Raw genomic sequence first — 21,396 nt, forward strand, 5'->3', positions numbered from 1 at the left:
TTCTCTGGGCTATTCAGCATTTCTTCACGGTGATGAGACAATAGGAGATTGCTGCACAGGGCAAGGGGAATGATAGACGCTCTACCATTTCTGCCTGAGGCCAGTAGTGGCTGGGCCTGTGGACTTTTTCTGGTTTCTATAGAGTGTGTGGGTCTGATGGCCAGGCCCAACCACTGTTCTGAACCACCCAAGCCCTTGTTGGGTTCCACTGGATCTCTGTATTCTCCTGCTTCTCCTATGAAATGCACTGTGACCGTGGTTTTAAACTGTAGCACTGTAACCCCAGTTCCCTTCCTTTTTAATACACCGCCTCCATGTCAATCTGCAGTCTTGGCTGAGTGGCTGCTACTTACATTTCACTATGGCACAGCCCTGAACCATGTCCAAGAGCAGTTCAGCTAGTTGGTTTTAAATGCAATTTGCCTGGCTGGTGTAGAACAGCCTCAAACCTGGGTTTAGACTGCCCCCACCTACTCTAGAACGCGACTTGGAAATGGCTGTACCTGCCGTGTGGGGTCCAGCAAACTCCTTCGGGTTTAGGTGCCTTTCATAGAACTTGTCTCCAGTTACTGGCATTGGTGGCTCCCTATCCGTAGGTCACATCCCCACACAGCTTGGTTATAACTCTTGGCAGCAGGGCAGCTAACGGTGTTTCATCCCTGCCAGCGATCTAGGGTAGCATGTGACTCTTGTCCCATAATTGGCTCATTATGCTGCCTTTCTGCAGTGTAAACCAGACTCCTACCTGGTGTTAGTATAACTGGCTTGGCTTTCCCCTGGGGCTCTGTGTGGCAGGGCTTCCATTTGCGGCTCATGGGCATGTCTTCCTGGCACCCTCTCCCTTGCTGGGGGATTTTTGCCTCCAGAATGTACAGATACAAATACAATTAACTAGTACACTAGGCGTGGATGTGCCCATGTGGTTGTCATGGCAGAGCTGGGGTGTGGATACAATGTATAACTTGTAACCAGCTGGGGTGATCTGAACTTAAAGCCCATTTCATAATCATGGTTGAAGGCGGTAACCTGGACAGAACCTTTTAGCATGAACAGCATCCCACTAGCACCCAAAGCTTGTTCTAATTTTTAGCGTACAGGGCTATGAACACCTCACCTGCTACTGCCAGAGGGGTGGGGAAGGCAGAGTGAGGGACAAATGGCCTGGGAGAGCAGCTGGGGATTCTGTGGCTGGCTCAGCCATTCGTTCCTCTCTGTCACTCAGGCCAGGAGATGCCCCCATTGGAAGAGGTCAAGGACCTTCAGTTTGAGAGGTTGCTAGCCCTGCCCCCAATGCTACACACACCATGAGGTCTTAATTTAGAGGTAGCTCTTGGCTTCACCCCACGCCTTGTTGCAGTGTCCAGCCTGACTGTGCAGGACAATTCTTGAATCTGTGGCCCTTGCTACAGCTGACATTAGGGTCACTAGTGGGAGACCCCACAGGCCAGGAACACGCATTTTACCCCCTTTGGAAAGTACCCACGCTGTGGGGTGTATCAGTACTAGAGATGTAAATATCGTTTTTAAAAGTACATGTTTAAACTATTAAAATTGGTTAACCGTTTAATCGTAAACACAGTGGGGGTTAGGGTATGGGGCTGCCGCCCAGCCCCACACAGCAGGGGGGTTGGGGTTGCTGCCAATTTGTTTTAAATGTTAACTGCAATATATTAATGGTAAGACTAAGACTAATACTTATTGGTTAACCGTTTAATATTTTCCATCCCTCACAGAATAGAGGTGTGTGGGTGTAGGGATGGGGGTTCCTCAGAGTGCCACAGGAACTGAATTCTCCTCACTAACGCTGCCCTGAAGGCATATTCCTCCTCTTAAGACCGTCAGCATCCAGGGTCCCTGGAGTGAGCTCGGGCCCTCAGCACCATCAGGTGGCTGGTCTGAGCTGGGACACTGCACTGGGTGAAAACTGATGCTGCTTCACTCAGAAGCTGCCTTGCCGGGAAGCGTCCATCAGTAGAATGCAGCAAGGATGGCACTGCAGGGCTCCGGAGAGAGCAGAGTACTTTCTAGTGAGTGTTTCCCTGTGAGCTGTTGCCTTCTCTAATAGGCTTCCCTGAAAGTCCCTGGGCTTAGCCAAGTTTGGGCACTCTGCTCCAAGCTGTAATGGTTAAAACATTACATGAGGGTTCACCTCTGAAAACCTGCAGGTCTTACGTGTAGCAAGGGGTGGGAGAGGCTGCTGCCCTGCTTGGATTTGTACTTAAATCCCCTGATAGCTGAGAAATGCAGAATTACTTCGATATTGCTTCTAAGAAATACATGGGCAAGGTGGTGTCACTATAATCTGCCAAGTCTCCTGCTGGGCCTTTGGCTGCTTGTGAATGCTGAGTCTGGCTGGCTTTGGAAGGGCCTCCAGTGTGACTTCAAAACACAATAAGTGAAAAGGGGAGCGTTTGCACAGACTCTGATCCATTACAAGCTGCCCCCCTTGTGTGCAAGTTCAGTGTCTTGGAGGTGGAACAATGCATCTGCATGCACTTTACAAAAACAGCTATCTAGCTTGGAGAACAATGCACACGTGCCCCACCTAGGGGAGACCTGGATGAGCTTGACTCTCTAGGCACAGAGAATGCTCCCTGGGTCTGGGTGAGCAGATGGCTGTAAGTAACCAGCTCATTTCATAGGTGAAGAAGTATTGTGGATAGTTCCATAAAACTAATGGCACCTCAGTATCTGCTCCAGTCCTGTAAGCTCTCTACTAGAAGTGTTACCCCTGTTATATACAGAAAGGATTAGCAGCTCAGTGTTAGCTTCTGCTTTCACCATGGCCCTGAAGCACCACCACCCAACCTCTCTCAAAGCTAATTGCATGCTGGATAGTGGACGTGTCCTAGCATGCTTGTCAAATGACAGATGACAGCCAGCATTCGCAACTACAGCTCTAATGCAAAGGCTTTCACAAAGTAAGGGTAAGATTAGAACACGCACTGCCTCTAGCCTGACAATGATTCAAAATCTTCCATGGCGAACCTGGGTTATAGCTGAGCAGAAGTTGGTTCCCATCCCTCTGCATTTCCCCAGGGCTACAGTGAATCGGTGGTGAATCAGCTGAGGTTTTTCCCCAGTGTAACTCCAGTTAGCACACTTAGATGGCTGTGGCTTTGACTCTCCTGCGCTGAAGCTCCAACAGTCATCTTGCTGTCCTACAGGAAGCCAAGCACCTGTGTATCAAATACAGGGGTAAAGGCGTGTAATTCTCAGGGCTGTGTTATACAGCAAGGTCAGCCTAGATGACCTAATGGTCCTTTCTGGCCTTAACATCTATGCTACTTATCTTGAAGACCTGATGTTATTACATGTCTCCTCTATATGAGCCCCAATAAGGGTTGAAGCTGCATCTGTGCGAAGTAGATGCAAACCTCACTTCCACAGTGATGTAAGAATAGAACCAATACCTGCCCCTGCTTAGTACAAGTCACAAAATGTTTCACAGTATCCCAGCATTAAAAAGGCTGAGTCAGCAAAACAAATCTCTTTCTTTGGAAAGAGACATGCTCAAGTAAACTTCTGCGTGCTGCAACAGTGCAAGATTAATGTTTTCCTTTAGAGGAGGGGTAGTTCTGGGACAAAAGAGAAATGAATCCTCAACACTTCCTATTATGAGAAAAAGGAAGGTCTTGTGGCTTAAGAAATAGATTACGCTGCAGGACACTGGGTTCAATTCTCAGGTCTGCCACAACTTTCCTGTGTGACCTCGGCAAGGTCACTTAATCTCTCTATCCCTCCATTCTCCAATGGTAAAAGGAAGTTTTTTTTCTCCCACTCTCTGTCTAGCCTGCTTAAATTGTAAAATCTATCTTCTACTACTGTATGTACAGTGCCTAGCATGAGGTCCCATCTCAGTTAGTGCTTCTAGGTGCTACTGAAATGCAAACAGTAAGTGTGTGTGCGTTTGTTTTTGTTTTACTAAAATCCTTTGTTCTGTTACTCATAAACACCTCTGATTGCTAACACTGCAGTAACGTAAAAACATCTCTCTACTCTTCACTATGGCAGTAGCTTACTTTTTGCTCAGCATGACAATGGTAACAGACTGGTTGGTTGATCTGGCTTCTGACTGGTTTCACCTTCGTGGTCTCAGATTTGATCACTGCCGCTTTGTTGGGCCCTAAAATCTCTTACCAGCATATTTTAGATTATTTTTAATTGACATTTTAAAACAAGTAACATTTATTGAGATTAGAATTTGTTTAGTATATTTTATTGAACAGATCTAAGTCATGAAATTCTTCCCTCAGCTATTCACCCATTACTTCCATCTACTTCCACGGAAGTTTATGCAAATATCTTGGGCCAAAACTTGACCCTGAATTTGGAACTGTAAAGCTATGCATGTTCTTAAGGACAAGGCTGTATGCTTAACTTAAAGCGTGAAAAAAAAAATCTTCAGTTTTCCCCAGCCATGGTGTAAACCTCAACACACCTGTATTAGAGGGAACTTGAAAGTAGAAACAAAAGTGGAATTGACCTGACCAATTTTAGGGTTCCAACCTAAGTGAAGGGCAGAAAGTGACAGGTAAAGACACTAATTTAAAAAAAAAAAAAAAAGGAGGGGAGGGGACATTTGGATGCTCCCATTAACAATTTTCATCACAAATTTTGGAGTTCACTTTGCCATAAAACAAAGGATCCACAACACTACAGTTGAATCACAAAACTCCTTTCGCTACTGCTAGCCATTAACATAATTTTAGAACATCAACCACCTAGGGAGCTGAAGATCAAATAAGAAATTATATCAACCTTCACGTGTAGCATTGTCTAAATCTTCTTAGAGCAAAGTTCAGTCAACCACACTTGTCTACGGTTGTGTGCATCAGAAGGCTCAGGTGCTGGATGTAGGCTCTGCATGCTATCTTGGGACTTGGCATTTGCCCACCGCTGACAGCTATTTTCCCCAGATTGGCAGAGTTGGCCTGGCTGACTGAAGCTAGTGATGAATGGTGACACAGTCATTTCATTCATCTGTTTTAAAATGTGTTTTTCCCGCTTATGCTGCCTTTACGCAGCTCAGTCTGAGACCAGCACACAAGTGCCAAAATAAGGGGCAATTTTCAGCCCATCCAGAGGCGGGAGTATCATGTCACTAGAAATTTTAAATAGGCATGTGTATTGCTCAATTAGTTTCCTCTGCCCATGTTATTCCTATAAGCCCAGGGCAGAGACCCCAAAACATAAAAGGATGTAGATCAGGACTTGGATCTGAATTTATGGGCTTTCTTCTATCGCTGTCAGTGGAACGAGTGAAAATCTGGACCCAACAGATCTCTAAAGTCTGGGGTTCTTGGAGGTAGTTTGAAGGATTGCGTGAACTCTTGTAACTCTCCCATACAGGAGGGAAACTGAATTATCTTGGGTTAGTAATAAGGCTACCCATTCTTTTAAAAATGCCTTGGTTCACGATTTGACCCTGACTAACAGTGAGCGCTGCAGGTTTTGCTGCATGAAGTCAGATTACCTCACTTGGTTGTTCTAAACAGAGCATGTCAAAAGCTGGTAAGTATGTTTTGTGAAAAAAATTCCAAACATTTTCATTTAAAAAAAAAAGCTTGCAATTTTTTTGGATTTTTTAAAATGTTTTTTCCAGTGAAAAACAGAGAACCAATGTTTTTTCTTTGTTTTGTTTTTTTTGTCAGCTTTAACCTTTTGTTGAAAAATCACAGAATTGAATAGAAAATGTTGATCAGTTCTAGTTGTAAATGTCTGTGCTGTGCACTTAATTCATTGGCTTCATTCTCAAAATGATGGGATTAGGAACAAGGAATTGGACCTTGTGTGTACCATTCCCCGATCTACCACTGACTCACCAGGTCACTTTCCTTGTTTTTGTGCTAGTTTTCCACATCTATAAACTAGGTAATTAAGAGCCTGAACAGCCCCTGGCATAATCTTCAAAGTGCATTTCACTTATTATGGAGAATAGTTTGTAGAGAGTGATTTAGAAGTGACCTGATGCCTGTCTTCAGGAGCTTACATCTGAAATCAGGTACACAAATATGCCATCATGCACGGGACACCCCATAGTGAAGGGACTGCAGATTTGCCAGCTCTTGTGATTGTATTGTTAGTCTCCTGCTATTGATGTTTTATTTTAAATTTCTTAAAGCCTTAGCTCCTAGAATCATGCGATTATAAGAACCTCCACTTTCATTTTTTTTTTAAAGTACGTTTTTATCCCTCATAGCAGTAGTTCTCAACCTTTCCAGACTACTGTACTCCTTTCAGGAATCTGATTTGTCTTACATACCCCAAGCTTCACCTCTGTTAAAAACTACTTGCTTACAAAATCAGACATAAAAATACAAAAGTGTCACAGCGCACTAGTACTGAAAAATTGCTGACTTTCTAACTTTTACTATGTCATTATAAAATATATTTGATTGGAATATAAATATTGTACTTAAATTTCAATGTGATACTTGAGCCTGTTTTTCACTTGTGAGCCTTGTCTGAAGCCTGATCCCCAGTTGGTGGGGCTGAAGCATGTAATTTAGCTTTGTGGGGGCCCCCTGTAATATGGGACCCTGGGCAGTTGCCCTGCTTGCTACCCCCTAATGCCAGTCCAATACTTGAGATCCCTCTAAACCTGTGCTGTGACTCCCCTGGGGGCTGCAATCCACAGGTGGAGAAACACAGATCTAGATGAGTTGAGTAGCCCCTGGAAGATGCCTGTGAACCCCATGGTACATGTACCCCTGGTGGAGAACCAGGGCCTCAGTGTGGAGAAAAACATGAGCTGAACGCCTCGTAAAGGCTCAAAAACAGAAGACAAAAAATCTGGCTTTAAAAAAATCATGAATCTCATGATCTTTGGTGGCCTGACCCATAATTTTTGAATGCTTTGGATTAGCAGAACTGGGACTGTGTTAGTAAGAGAGCACAGGTGCAGGCTTTGGAAAATTTCTTCTTGGATAGTGGATACTAAGAGATTTCAAGCAGGCAGAGAGAGGATGCGGTGAAGGAGAAAAGCATGAGAGGGCACCATCCCTTACTCTTGGCCAAAGGTACAGTAAAAGCAAGAGAAGACAGCAGAACAGAGGGAATGAGGGGAGCGCAGTAGGAGGTGAGAGCAGAGAGACAGGTCAGGAGGAAAGAGTGAGGATGAGGAGTTGATGGTAACAGGCAGGGTGAGTAGGGAATAGGATAAGATGCGGGAGGTGTCCTAGTGGTGAGAGAGGATAACTGGAGTAGTTGTGTTTTGGGAAGGCAAACTAGGGCCCCTAATAATACAAAAGCTCTTCAATTGTCAAGCAGAGCTAGTTGGAAAATTGAGAAAAAATGTTGAAATTGTTTTAAGTTTGCAGGGTACATAATGGGGCCTGCCCTTGGTGACACTTTCTACCATGTCTCCTCTAGACATTTTTATCTAAACAGTGGCTGGCCGGTATTGTTCCTTGAATTTTAGGTAAACAAAAAATGTCTAATAGAGTGGTTCTCAAACTTTTTTTTGTGGACCACTTGTAAACTGCTGAGAGTCTTGGTGGACCACTTAATGATCTTTCCGAACGTTGTTTGTACCATTAGCTAACTGTTGTAAAGTGCTTTGGATAAAAGCACTATATAAAAAAAATTAATAATTAACATTTTTTTTGTTCTACAAATAAAAGCACACAACTCATATTTTAATATCAGTAGTCTTACCTTTCTAATGCAATGGATGTGCCCTCTCTCCCCTGATGCAGCAGCCCCTGAGCTGGGGCTGGGAAGGAGCGGGGTCTCTCCCTGGCAGCCACAGTCCTGGAGCTGAGGAAAGTCACCACTTTCTCTGGCTGCTGCAGCCCTGCACGTCCCAAATTCCCCCCACCCCCTCTTCTCACCCCACTGCCCCCTCCCACCTACCCCTATTCCCCCCCTGGCCACCACCTCACCTTACCTGTGCATCTTCTCCAGGGTCCAGGCACATGGCTCCACTAATTAGGTGGGTGGCCTTTCATTCTTTTGTGTGCGGCCGCTCAGGTGCGCACCTTAGAGGGAACTGTCTGCGGACCACCTGAATGGAGCTCGGACCACAGTTTGAGAATCTCTGGACTAAGAGTTTCCATGTGAAAAATGTTGGTTTGATATGATCTACTTCTACAGCTGCTACTTTCTTGGGTGGGGAAAGCGAATAATGTCTGCTTTGAGGACAGGCTCTTGTTTCCCTGGGGGAAATGTCTCCTTTGGATAATTTCCGCCAGCTCTGCTTCTATGCAGCGCTGGGCCCAGATCTGATGGTTTTACTCAGGGGAATCTGAAGGCTGTAGCTAGGGCCCTGTCTCTGTACTGAGTGGCTCAACCCCCCCTGCCCTGGAGCGTGCCGGCTTTTGTACCTGCTGCCAGGGACAAGTGCTATCTGAGAGCTAGATGATGATAGCTGTGCTCTCCTTCTCCCAGAAACAGCCTTTCGTGTGCACAAAGGGCAAGAGGCGTTCCCCAGCAGGCAGCCTCTTCGCGGCGGTCTGGGGGCGCTTCTGCCGGAGAGCTTCTCACTGGAACGCACCCCGCAGGGAAGGAGGGTGAACTCCCCTCCCGCCCGCCAGCGCTCCTGCCTCCCACGGAGCCTGGCCCGCAGGCTGCTCGCTCGTGAGCGCCCTCAGCAGGGCGCTGGCCGGGCCTCTCTCTAGGACCCGGGGGAAGCTGGTCCCGGGCAGGGGCCGGCATGCAGCCCCGGCGCAGCGCTGGGGAGGGATGAATTGTAATTCCCCGGCTTGGGAACCCGGGGCATCCCGAGCAGCCGCCGCCGCCGCAGCCGTGGAGGCGGGGTGGAGGTTTGCCCTGGGAGGCGGCGGGAGACAGAGCAAAGCCGCTGCAGCCGGCCGCTAGGCGCAAGGCAGTAGCGGTGCCCGCGCCGCGGGCAAGCCCCCTTTGCCCCGGCCCCCCCCTTGCCCCAGGAAGGAGGACGCACCACGCCGTGGGTTTGGGAGATTTGGCTGATTTTATGCAAGCCCCAGACCCGGGCTGCGTCTGGCAGGGCGGATGCTGAGGCGGCGGCTGCTCTTGCCCGGCTTTGGGCGAGCTCCCTTTGTGCACGGATTGACCATTGAGCAGCTCCCCACCCCACCCCCTCCAGATCCCCTACCCTAGGGCGCCTGACACTAGCAAGTGGAGCCCAGCGGGAGGAGGGGGTTGGGGGGAAGTTGCAGCTCAGCTGCTGGTGGTGGGGAGATGCAGTCTGAGGCGGACCTGCAGGGGAGAGAGGTGGTTGCTGTGTCCGGGAGGGGCAGAGCCCCGCGGGCAGCTGCAGAATCCAGGTCCAAGTGAAGAAGTGCAACGGACAGCACCATGAAGCTGCGGCTGCACCAGGCCCTGGCGGTGCTGCTGGCCTGGGGTGAGTGCCTTTGTTGCTTTGATTTTAAAGTGATTTCTTTGCGGGAGAGCTAATGAAATCGGGGGGAGAAGCTGCTGCAATCCCAGCAGCGTTCTGTCAGTTGCAGAAGACTTGCTAAATTAAAGCAGCTTGGACAAAGCCCTGGGAATAGACTAGTGGGGTCGATCCTGTCTGGGGACCAGCGGGGTGGACTAACTAGCACTTCTCTATCACCAGGGAGCCAAGTCCTGGGGAATAGACCATAGGGACCAGACTGGCTCTGGTCCCCAGCACCTGGCCAAGTAAATGGGACCTCCGCTCTCTTGTCTCTTCTGTTACTGAATTATTAAATAAAGCAATAACTCGCTGGGTGTGAGTGTGAAGAGATGGGGAGAAAAGAAACCAAAACCACTCTGATCTGCCGGTCCTTCACCTCTAACGAGCTAGGTAGCTCCCCAGAAGGGAACATGACTTGTTATTAGTGAGTAACCCCCCTCTTCTGTATCTTTCCCTAGAGTTTGGGTTATGTGCTAAAATTCACAGCAATGTGCTCTTTACTTGTGTGCAGCTTTCAGATCTTGGCTGGGCAGCTTCTCCCCTCCTTAAACCACTATTTTTAGGGATATAAGATTACGCTCAGTCTTTCAAGTCTAGATTTTGTGACCCAAGTTTCGTTTCTATACTTTTCCCTTCATTTGAATTTATGAAGGGTGCATGTCCACTCCATGATAGTTGTAAGAATCATTTTATTATTATTATTATGTAGTGTGAGGATTTTGGGGGAGGGAGGAATCATTTGCTACGTGTATGTTCTAAAAGTTTATTTCTTAGGAAGAAGAATGTGTGTTAAGGCTGCTAAAAATGTCTTTGGGCAGGGAAGGTGTATGCTACAATAAGCACTTGTCCAACTGAAGTAAACAAGGCGGTGTTATTATGGAGAGGATGGAAATAGCTCTGAATGTAGCATGCTTTCTGCATGCCATTCTTTGAGCTGGGATTCTTGCATGCTGTTGTTTTTCCCAAGGGGGCTGTAGAGATGCCCCTATCTTGTGCTGCACAAAAAATATCTTTATTTATGGGCTTTTTCAGTTTACTAACCACTGTGAAGTTGCCAAAAAAAAAAAAGGAAACAAGTTCACGGGCCCCAAAGATCCTAATCTTGAAATTTGGAGAAGGGGTGGGGCATTTATTAAAGCCGATTAAGCACATAAGTAATTATACTTAGACTAGTTATGAGGTCTGTGCTGCTTTTTTTATATAATCTGTTTGGAGATGTTTTCAAACAAGGGGCCTCTCTCAAAGAACTCTGGGAAAGAGAGTTTTGCCTTTTAAAAGAAAAGTAGTTTGAATTTTGGGGTAGTGCTGTGAAAACAGAACTTTGAAGTGGAGCATTAGAAGTGTAAGCCTTCTTTGTCTGGGATCATTTGATAGTAGCCAGGTTTGAAGGCATCTTATGCTGGATCTGGGAGCTTCTCTCCCTGAGTGTAATGAAGGGCCAGCTTCATAAAGAGGTAGCTCGTTTGCACTAGAGAATGTGCTGTGGGGTCAGTAATATCCCACTTCCTGATGTCAGTCAAGGGCACACCCCCAAAACAGCCAGAGGAGAGGTATCAATTGTAAGTGCTTTGGGGCAGGAACTATCTTTTGATTCTTGGTGTGCAGTGCCTAGCACAATGAGTCCTGGACCCCTGATTGAGGTCTCTTGGCACTACCGTAACAGAAATAATATATTTTTTTAAATAATGAAGTGAGACGTTATAGGACAGGAAGGATCAGAAGGCCTATTTAGGGGTCTAGTACCAACTCCCACCATGGTGCTGAATCATCAATGGTGTCCTAACTGCAAATACTTGTGGTTTCTTCCTGCCCCCATAGTGGGTGAACCTCCCATCACCTAATACATTTCAAACCAAGCTGCACCAGTCATATAAGAATGTGCTGTAAGGAACCTTCCCGTGCTGTGTGAAGGGAGATTGACAAATTGCAACCTAACAGTTCTTCTGCATCTCTGATTTCTGATTCAGCTGTTTACCTCTGTGTGCTGGCACTCTGATTTGCAAATACAGCTCAGAGTGCATCACGGAGCGAGTGGAGCACTGCACCGCCAGAGATTCAGGGGTATCCCTAGTACGCTTAGCATCTTAAATCAGCAGAGCTCTGATGTGGGGATAGGGGTAAATGGGCAAATCTTTGCTTGTTGGCTGACTATGCAGCCCACCTCAGTTTATGGAGCTCTACTCATGGTGGTCCAGAAGTGATTATGTACTCTTTTGGGTACATGTCCCCTTCCCAAATTGGTGATATAATAGTGGGGGCAAAATGGGGAAAGAGGGGCCCACCAGTGAGGTTATATGGTGGGGTGGGGAACTCAGAAACCAAATGTGGTTTAAATTATGCCACCAGAGTGTGTCTTTGTTAGGAGGAGGAGGGATCCAGTGTCTACCCCTCTTTCCACTGGGGTCATCCAACTGTTACAGGATAAGGTCTCAGCCCATCTCCTAGTGAAAAGTTCTCTACAGCATAGAAAGTCACCACAGCTGGGACCTCCCTGTTATGCATCTCTGCAGGAGACTCCAGCAGTGAATGAGGATGGAGACAATGACCCCCTCATCCTTGGAGGGTGAGGTGGGGAGGTCCCTGGAAGGGAGCAATAGTATGTGGGACAGTCGCTCTGCTGCTTCCCAGGCTGTAACTGGTCTATGCATCGAAGCTGTCTTCTGGGCTGTAAAGCCAGCAACTTTCACCAACACTAACTTATTATTTTAAAGCTACATTAATTACACAGACAGGCACTTGGGAGGTGGCATTAAACGTCATCTGGGAGCTACAGGAGTTGGGCTACATTATACCAATATCAGGTGGAGATGCCTAGACTGGCGAAACCTTCCAAGTTTCCTTCCAACTTCTGGAAGGGCCTCTCTCTCTGCTGAGATGCGGCTTTGTACCTTTACCGTGATCCTCCATCTGACAGCGACAAAAAGGGGTTTGTTCCTTAGAAGTCTCCCGATTGTTTCCCTCTAACAGCACCTAGATAATATGGGGGTGGGAGGAGACGCGGAGAAGGGCACAACTTAGTACCAGCTGAATCCTTAGGCTAGTGAAACTGGTGATGTGGGGGGCCAGTGAGTGAACTCATTAGCTAGCTGCCTCTGGAGACCTGGATTCTTACCTAGTGTAGAGGTTACAAGTGAAGAATGAGGACTCTGCAGTGAGTCTACATTGCAAAACCTGCACATAGGTTTTCATGATTGGCAGTCCCAGCTGAGGAGAAGTTCAGGTCTGGGACAACTGGGGGTGCTGCAGGACAGAAATGAGGTGTAGCAGGGGAGCCCCAAAACTGGAATAGAACGGGAGGCTGCAGGACAGGAATGAGGTGTATTGATGGAGCTTCAGCTTGAGACCCAGGACTGAAACACTAGCTGCTGCAGATTGTGTTTAAGGGACACTGGCCAAGCTCTGGGGTGGTGGCAAGTCAGAACTGAGGTCCACTGTCAGATCTGGCCGGTAATCAGCATGCCATTTGCCTGAGCATTGCCTGGCTCTAGCCAGTTATCTAAGCCCTTTGCTTTCATGAATAGTAAATTTATGAGGTTAAGAGAAAAACATCTCCCTCCTCCTCCCCATATCACCCCAGGTGTCTGTCTGCATGTGGCTGTGTGAGTGCCAGGCTCTATTAGATAATTCTTTCCCCTCCGTCTGTCCGCTTAGACAATTCCTCGTTAGTACTGTATAAATGAACCCACGCCTAGGGAGCATAAATCAGGATGGCTGAAAATTCCCTGCAGTCAATTTTTCCTTTGCCTCTTCAGTAACATAAGGAAATGTTCACTTAATTATAGGCATAAGGGATTGAAATAATTACATGAAGACCTCGAAGGGAAGCTCCAGGCGACAGGCTACAGATCAGAACACATAAAAGTTTCCCCTCTGCTCAGAGTGGGAAGCAGCTCTAGAGTATTGTGGGTAAAATAAGCCAATGGTAGCAACAAAGCAGGCTAGACTGCAGAGTACAGTGTAAGGGGGTGAAGGGTGAAGGTGCACTGAGTCCTGCTGCTGGCGACCGTGTGAATTTGCTGCCAGTTCTCATTGGTTATTTAAACACGTAATCCCAAAAGAATGGAGACAAGCTATTTGTCACCCGCACGAGTGCAGCCTGGGCAGAGGCACAACGGAGGCAAAGCAAACACATGCAGCCATTTGTTTATAGGGGCAGGGATGCTGGCAAGGCAGTTGTGCCCTGCTTAGCTAGGATGAGACCCGTGCTGTTCACGTCCCTGGTTAAACCCGGTTGTTGGCAGGATTCAGGCATGGATTCCTTGATGGGGGGAGAGAGATCTTGTGTGTGTGTGAGAGAGAAAGATATTAGAGCTCTCCCTCAACATGACAGTTACAACCAAGCCTGGTTACACTACTGTCTTTCTTTGCTCCTTTCAATTTTGTAGTCTAGCGTGGAACGAACAGTGTTTTAAATGGTGTCACAAAGCCACACTGAACCCTTGAACATGTCCAGAGGTTGAGCCCAGTTAAGGAATATGCATGAGGTCCTGACTAAACTACAGCATGAAACTGTTGAAATTGGATCCTGTGGCTTGGATATAAATATAGTAGAGGGGATCAACACAGTGCACCATATAACAGAAGGAAGTCCTGGGAGACCCTTTGTACGCACGGGCTGGAACTGAATTTAATTGCTGTGTTTAAGCTTCGTTCTGGCAAAATCAGTGTAAACACCATTTGGCTGACTGGACTGATGGGGCCTCTAGCATGTTTCTTAGAAACCTGTTCCTCTGTGCTCTGGTCAAGGAGCTCTGGCTCCGCAACAGCTGTGCTGTTGGAGCCAACAATGCAGCTTTATTTGGTACACCTCAGATCCTATAACACTTTGAGGCGTTATGCAGTAAACTGGGAGGAAAAATAAGAGGCAAGGGCAAAGAGAGATGTTCCAGCTGATAGTGGAATTGCCCTGGAATGGTGATGGAGCAGAAGGATCCGTAGGTTTTTCCCAGACAGCGGGAGGTGCAGAAGGCAGCTACTAGAAGAATGGAAGGACCAGGAAGGGGAAGGAAACCAGGTGTGTGAGGATTTGAAAACAAGGAGAGTAATCCTGATCTGGATCCTGGAATGAATGGGGTGGGGGAGGGAGGCGAGTTGGGTTTGTTCAGTGCTGGTGGATGGGATCAGTTTTCACTGCATGTGTGAGGAGGCATTGGGCAATGGTCTGCTCAGCATCTGGATCCTCCTAGCGTCGTGACACATGCTGATGATGGGCGCATGCCCTACCTTTCATAGTTGGTCCGTGTTAAGGACCTGGTTTTTCAGAAGTGCTTTGTGTCTGTATTGCTGATTGACAATTGCAACCAGTTGAGGTGAATGGGAGCTGGGGGTGGGGGTGTTCAGCAGCTCTGAAAATCAGACTCCAAGATCAGGGCCACGTGGTTCTGAGGCGAGGTAGCCTCTGCCCAAGGGGAGGCAATTTCCAGCACTGCCTGAGCAGAACCAGTTACCACGTGTAGGCCTAGATTCTCTCCTGCATCCTCCCTGAAACAGCAAAACCATCTGGTGTGCACTTCTGTGCTAACTGCGGTGCGCCCTCCCCATCCCTCCCAGCATTCCAAGGTCGTCTTAGTGCAAGAGCCCCCGTCTTGCTTGGTTTGGTGGCTCTGGGGTGGGGAAGGAGCACGGTGGTACAGACTTACCCCTTCCCATAGAGATCCTGCATCCTCTATAACCTCCCAGCAAAAACTCTCCAACTACAAAGACCTGTTAGGCCACATCTTGCCCATCCTTTTCCAGTCAATGGAGAATTGTTCCCATGATGGGTCATTAAACTACCACCACCACCCCGGCCTCCCCACACACATATATACATCCTAGTAGCCCAGAAAACATACTGGGGCCCAGGGAAGATAAGTGTGCTAGAAGGAGCCCTTCGTAAGGCACCTGTGTGCTCACCCCTTGGACTGTGCCAGAGGCATGCGAGCCTTCAAGCTGTTTTCCGAAACCCTAATTAGAAATGATAGCTCCCCTAGGCTTCCTAATCCAGCATTCAATTTAAAATGTTCCACTAGTAAATGAGAGCGACACAGCAAGGGGGGGAATAGAGCGGTGGGAGGCGAGGAATCTCGTAGGGGGAAGGAACAGGGGTCAGATAATCTCTAACAATGAGCACACATCAGGCCGATTAACTCTGGTTGGGGTCTGAGCCTCTCGTATGTTTCTTAGTCCATGTCATTGAGTTTCCATGGGGCTGCTAATGGTGCAGATGACAGAGGGGAGCGTCTGAGAGCAGCGACTCCACTGAGGAAAGTCAAGTTCCTTCTCCTTCTCTTCCTCCACCATCAGTACCTGGGATCAGAATTATCCTTCTGATTTCTCAGTTCGTTTTCGTTCTGTGTTTCACACTGCTTTAAAGAACCTAGATAATAGCCAGGCAGAGACAATAGCTGGTTGTCATTGTAAGTTTTAGCCTTAATTCCAGATCCGTTTCCCTCCTCAGCTCCCTGTGCCCACACTTCCCTCCTCTCTTAATGCCCTTGGGCCTTGCTCCCTCAGCTATTCCATTGTACACAGAGTTTTTGGATTGGAAGGGGAGGGGACATCGCTAGTAGATGCTTCCCTCCGCCAGTCATTGTGCTGCTGTCCTAACTGATTATCAGCAAGTGACCCTTTCCTGACCCTGCTACCCTGGTAAATAACATTCGTTGGGCAAACCCTTGGATCTGTTTGGGGTAAAGCTTGAAATGGAAGCTGGACAGCAGCAGGACCAAACTTGGCTGGAGCCCTGAATACTCCATTTCCCTTCACTGTGTCATGGCTGCCCTCTTTCTGGTTGGGGACAACTTGAGACCCTCCTGCCCTCTTTCTGGTTGGGGACAACTTGAGACCCTCCTGACCCCCTCTGGTGCCTGTCACACACCCAGCTGGGAGGCTGTTGTACAGAATCTGCCAGTCAGAGACATGCCCCCTTTGAAGGAACCAATGCGTCCTGGCTAACACTCCCCACTCGATCTCTTCTGCAGTCATGGGGTTTTGTTTGCTTGTGTGTGTTGTTCTCCTATCAGTTGATCTATATTTAAAGTACCGTGTCAGAAAACTGACACCAAATGGAAATCGTTTGTTCCCCCTTTGCTCTCCAAAGGAGTCTGGCTTAGGAACAGCCTTGGTGGGTGTTGGATCTCCACTCCAGCCATTGGTCCATTTCCTTCCAAGTATGCTCCTGCCTCTGCTTTGAGTCATCCATTGCCTGTCTTGACAACTGCCATGGGCCTCCCTAGGAAGCACTTGGGAGAATGTGAGGGGTGTGTCAATAAAGATTCCAAAGAGACATCCTGGGCCTGATTCTCCAGGCCCCTGTGCCTTGTGTTGCCCCTTTCAACTGTGCAAAGTGGATGTAAAACACTCCCATGCGTGTGAGTGGGGTGGCTGCATTTTATACTCACTGTGCACAAGTGTAAATGAATGCAGGAAATGCAGGATAGCGGAGAACTAGGCTGCGAATGTGTGCCAGGGCGGGGAGGTGTCCTGAGTCCAATTCCTCCATCTAACCCTTGTGTGACGCTATTACAAAAGTAAACACCCTGCAACAGACCCAGGGCTTTCCCAGGGACTAAAGCAACTACTTGGTCTTTCACCTGATGCTGGATGCAGAGGGAAACTTGCATTTGGGAGATGTTCCTAGAGAGAGCGGGTAGTGCCCACATGAACCATCTCTGCTGACAACTCACTCCAGGGTCTGAGACAAAGTAATTTCATCTTGTGCTGAGGGTAGTGGAACTCTGGGCTCAGCAGAATTTGAGTTTTATTATTTGGTAAATTCCACAGTTAAGATCAGTCATAATAACTGGAAGAAAAGTTTATAAATAAACAGTGTTAATATATTTTCACAGTTTCACAGCAGGGCTATGGGGGGCTCTTTGTATGGATGCGGGCCAGGACAGCAGGGCTGCCTAGGACTGTGAGGAGGAGGACAAGTCCCTGGCCATGAGGGAGACCACCCCATCACTGAATGGCTCTGGCCCAGGGACAACCCTGCACTCCTAACTGTTTAATGAGTTAATAAGGCCGTGACAGTGGGGCTGCAGAGGGCCCCCTGTTTGGCCACGGGGCCTGGATACCAGATCCCTGTCGGTGCCAAATGCAAGGGAGGCTGCGCTCGCTGGCTGCTGTCGATGGATATTTTGTTCATTGATTTCTGTGTAGGGTGGCCACATGTCCCATTTTGGCCAGGACAGTCCCCTTTTTTAGCTCTGTCCTGGCCATCCCGATGTTTTTGGCAAAACTGGACATTTGTTCTGTTTGCTCTTGCCAACTGATCATCTTGCACAGTTTTGCCAAAAAAGTGGGTGCAACCCCTATCAGGGAGTGGAGGAACACGCGGGAGAGAGGGAGGCGAGCAGCAATGTGAGCCCGCACAAGAGGGAGGGCTCAGGAGAGCGGCTTGGGCTGGGCCTGGGTGGGCAGTGGTGGGGCTCGGGCTGGTCTCGCGCTTAGAGGGGAGAGGGAAGCCTTGGGCTGGGCTAGGGTGGGTGGCAGGAGGATTCCGGCCAGCCCCGCGGGCATGTGGCAATGGGGTTCAGGAGGGGGAGGGGGGCCTCAGGCTGGCCCCACATGGGTGGCAGGGAGGGCTGGGGGGGAGGCTCGCGTGGGGGCAGGGGGCCTCGGGCTGGCCCTGTGAGGTGTCCCATTTTCCCTTTGGGAAAATACAGACACCCTATTTCTGTGTATCAGGGAAAGTCAATGTTTACCAACTACTGATGATTTCAATCTAATCCTGCCCAGCCTAGTTATAACCACCTGGTGGGGAAGGTCCAAGAATGTCTATCTGCCACCACCATTTTGCTGTAGCCAAAGTAATGAGGAAGGGTGGAAATGCCCTACTCCAAATAAATCGCCGCCATTTTTGTGGGACCTACGGAAAAAAGGAGCTGTGCTTTTCTCCTCTTGTTACTGCCCCAGCAGTTCACTAACAAACCACGTGTGTAGCAGCCTAGGCCTTCCTGGGCATTTGAGAGCGCAAGGGTGGCTTTGTGGTCAAGACACTGTGTGGGGATTCAGAAGAACAGAGTACAGTTCCCAGTTCTGCCACAGACTCACTGCATTACCTTGGGCGTATTGTTGCCCCTCTGCTCTCTCACCTCTATAACTGGGAAAATAATACTCCCTTTCTCCCACTCTGTGTCTCTCTTGTCCATTGAGATTGTTAGCTCTTCGGGGGCAGGGATTGTTTTTTACTGTGCGTATGTACGGCTTCTAGCACAGAGGGGTACTGCTCTCAGCTGGGGCCTGAAGGTGCTACTCTAATACACATAATCAATTACCAGCTGTTTTTGCATGAGAACAAGAAAATCCTGAACAAAATTGTGTCAGTTTAAGCTCTTTAGAAGAGGAGAGAGGAGAGCGCTCCAGTAGAACTGAACCTGCGAAGTCATTGCCTGTCAGGGACTATCCCATGTCTGGGCTTCTGCTGCAAAGCTCAGGATGTCTCAGTCCCATTGAGTGACTCAGCCACCTGCCGATGAGTTTGCCCATCCCTTGGGATGCCTGGAGAAGTGTCTCCACTGGCTGCATTATGCTGCAGTAGCTTTCCTTTCCATAATGCGGCTGCTTCTATGATAGTTTCTTTCCATTTATCTGTGCTGGGCTGAGCTGATCTTGTCTTAGATCAATAGAACAAAATTAGCAAAACCAAGCAGTGCTTGGGAACAGGTGGGGGGAGAAAATAAATATTTCCTACATCAGTAGTGAAAAGACTCTTGAGGCCAAACACAGGCAGCATACTTGAGAAATGCAGCCCGTCATTCCCAAGTTTCCCAGCAACAATGGCAAGTGATTTCTCTCTAGAGCTCTGTACAGGAGTGGGAGGGGTGTCTGAGCCCTCAGCTGGGAACTGGAAGCTTCTGGCTTCCGCAGCTGGAATCTAGAGGGAATATCCCCAGGTGTTACATCCTTCATGCCGCAGATTCCCTGTAAGTAAATGGGGATAATACTTCACCATGTCCCAAAGCTCTAGTGATGATTAATTAACTAGATGGTTGTGAAGTGCTTGGAATATGACCATCACTATAGATGGGCTGAGTCTGTATTTAAAAGTATGAAAGAGAAACTGACAAGGTCCCATGTTGGATATGTTCTTCTACCCTAAATCTGAGAGCATCTCGGTCCCTGTGTACAGTGCTGCCACGAAAGCTTTGTTCCATGTAGGTATAGTGCAGGGGTGGCCAACCTGTGGCTCCGGAGCCACATGCGGCTCTTCAGAAGTTAATATGCAGCTCCTTGTCTAGGCACCGACTCTGGGGCTGGAGCTACAGGCACCAACTTTCCAGTGTGCTGGGGGGTGCTCACTGCTCAACCCCTGGCTCTGCCACAGGCCCTGCCCCCACTCCACCCCTTCCCGCTCCCTCCCCTGATCCTGGTCTCCCCCAGAGCTTCCTACATGCCATGAAACAGCTTGTCGGGAGGTGCAGGGAGGGAGGGGGAGGTGCTGATTGGTGGGGCTGCCAGTAGGCAGGAGGCACTGAGAGGGGAACTGATGGGGGGCTGCTGATGTATTACTGTGGCTCTTTGGCAATGTACACTGGTAAATTTTGGCTCCTTCTCAGGCTCAGGTTGGCCACCCCTGGTATAGTGAATGGCAGTTAACTCTCCACTCTCCAGGTGTTTCAAAATAGAAGGGTCGCTCACTCAGTTATGGGGAAGAGGCCCTTGCCTCTGTTCCTGTAGGGAAGAGCTGAGCTTCTGTAGAGGGCTGTAGCAGTGAGCAAGAGAGCTGTATAAGGCTCATGTGAGTGAGCTGAATTACATGTGTAACGTGCCCCTGTACAACAAACTATGTTCCTAGGAGGGAGATAGTGGAGAGAGAGAGAGAGAGTCCTGGGGTGAAATCCTGGCCCCACTGAAGTCAATGGAAAAACTCCCATAAACTTCAGTGGAGCCAGGATTTTACCCTGAGTGTTTAAAATTCTGCCTTCTCTCCAAGAAGGGTGTTTAACAAGAATTCAGTGTTTGTGATCGGTTTCAGCCTGCAAGACAGGACATCCCCTTATTATTTATTTATTTAGTAATTGACCACAGTGTGCCATAGGCCCTGCAGACAAATGAAACAGCTAAGTTCCCTTCCCTTAATACCTCCCAGTCTAATGGTAGTTACAGCACAGCAGATGATACAAGCAGCTGGGGTGGGGAAAAGGAGGGCCAGGGTTACAATCATAAGGTCATGCAGTTACTTTGGCTTGCTGTATACATCTCCTGGGGGATCCACCAGTATAGGTATACACACATGCAGAGGATGTGTCTCTCTCACCCCCACCCCCACAGAGTAAATAATGACTGGTATCTTTTCTAACCTGTTGTGATGAAGGTAGTTATCTCGTATTCAGAGTACTGGGCGCTTCCTAGCCTGGTTAGGAGATGCCACTGAGACCGAGTCCCTTCAGGACAAATGGATTGTTACGGTTCCAGAACTGCAGATTTATATCTGAACGGAGATGCTTCTGTGCTTAGGCAGTAGGGCACACTTTGGTGGGGCTGGGCAGTACGTGAACGTGCATTAACGCAACTGTTCCCTCGAGAGGGTGGCTTAGCAGGGTAAGCCCCAGGTCGGTAATGTCTAGACCAGAGGCTGGCAAACTACGGCCCGTAGGCCACATCCGGCCCGCGGGACTAACCTGCCTAGTCCTTGAGCTCCCGGCCGGGGAGACTGTCCCCCCTCCCCGGCAGTTACACCGCCGTGCGGGGAGCGCTCTGGGCGGTGGGGCTGCATGCTCCTGCAGGGCAGCACGCCAGCGCATCTGGCTCCGGCTGGGCGGCGTGACTGCCAGACATGCTGCTCTGAGTGGCATGGTAAGGGGGCTGGGGCAGGGGGTTCCAGGGAACAGTCAGGGGACAGGGAGCAGGGGGCGGAGGTTCTGGGGGGCGATCAGGGGACAAGGAGTAGGGGGTGGTTGGATGGGGCAGAGGTTCGGGGGGGGGGTTGGATAAGCGTGGGAGTCCTGGGGCCTGTCAGGGGGTGGGGGTGTGGATAGGGGTCGGGGCAGTCAGGGAGCGGGGGGGTTGGATAGGGGGTGGGGGTCCCAGGATGGGGCGGTCAGAGGACA

General features: G+C 48.8%; 1 protein-coding gene across 1 annotated transcript in view; it reads left to right on the plus strand.

Moving 5' to 3' along the window:
- The first annotated feature begins 8,409 nt into the window (after nucleotides 1-8,409).
- PODXL2 (podocalyxin like 2) overlaps nucleotides 8,410-21,396 on the plus strand; it is a 41,824-nt gene continuing 28,837 nt past the window's right edge. Inside the window, exon 1 of the mRNA XM_007060016.4 lies at nucleotides 8,410-9,325. Coding sequence (XP_007060078.2) covers nucleotides 9,280-9,325 — 46 coding nt within the window. The 5' untranslated portion in view covers nucleotides 8,410-9,279. The remainder of the gene's footprint in view (nucleotides 9,326-21,396) is intronic.

This window comes from Chelonia mydas, chromosome 7, assembly GCF_015237465.2.
Source record: "Chelonia mydas isolate rCheMyd1 chromosome 7, rCheMyd1.pri.v2, whole genome shotgun sequence".
NCBI classification, from domain to species: Eukaryota; Metazoa; Chordata; order Testudines; family Cheloniidae; genus Chelonia; species Chelonia mydas.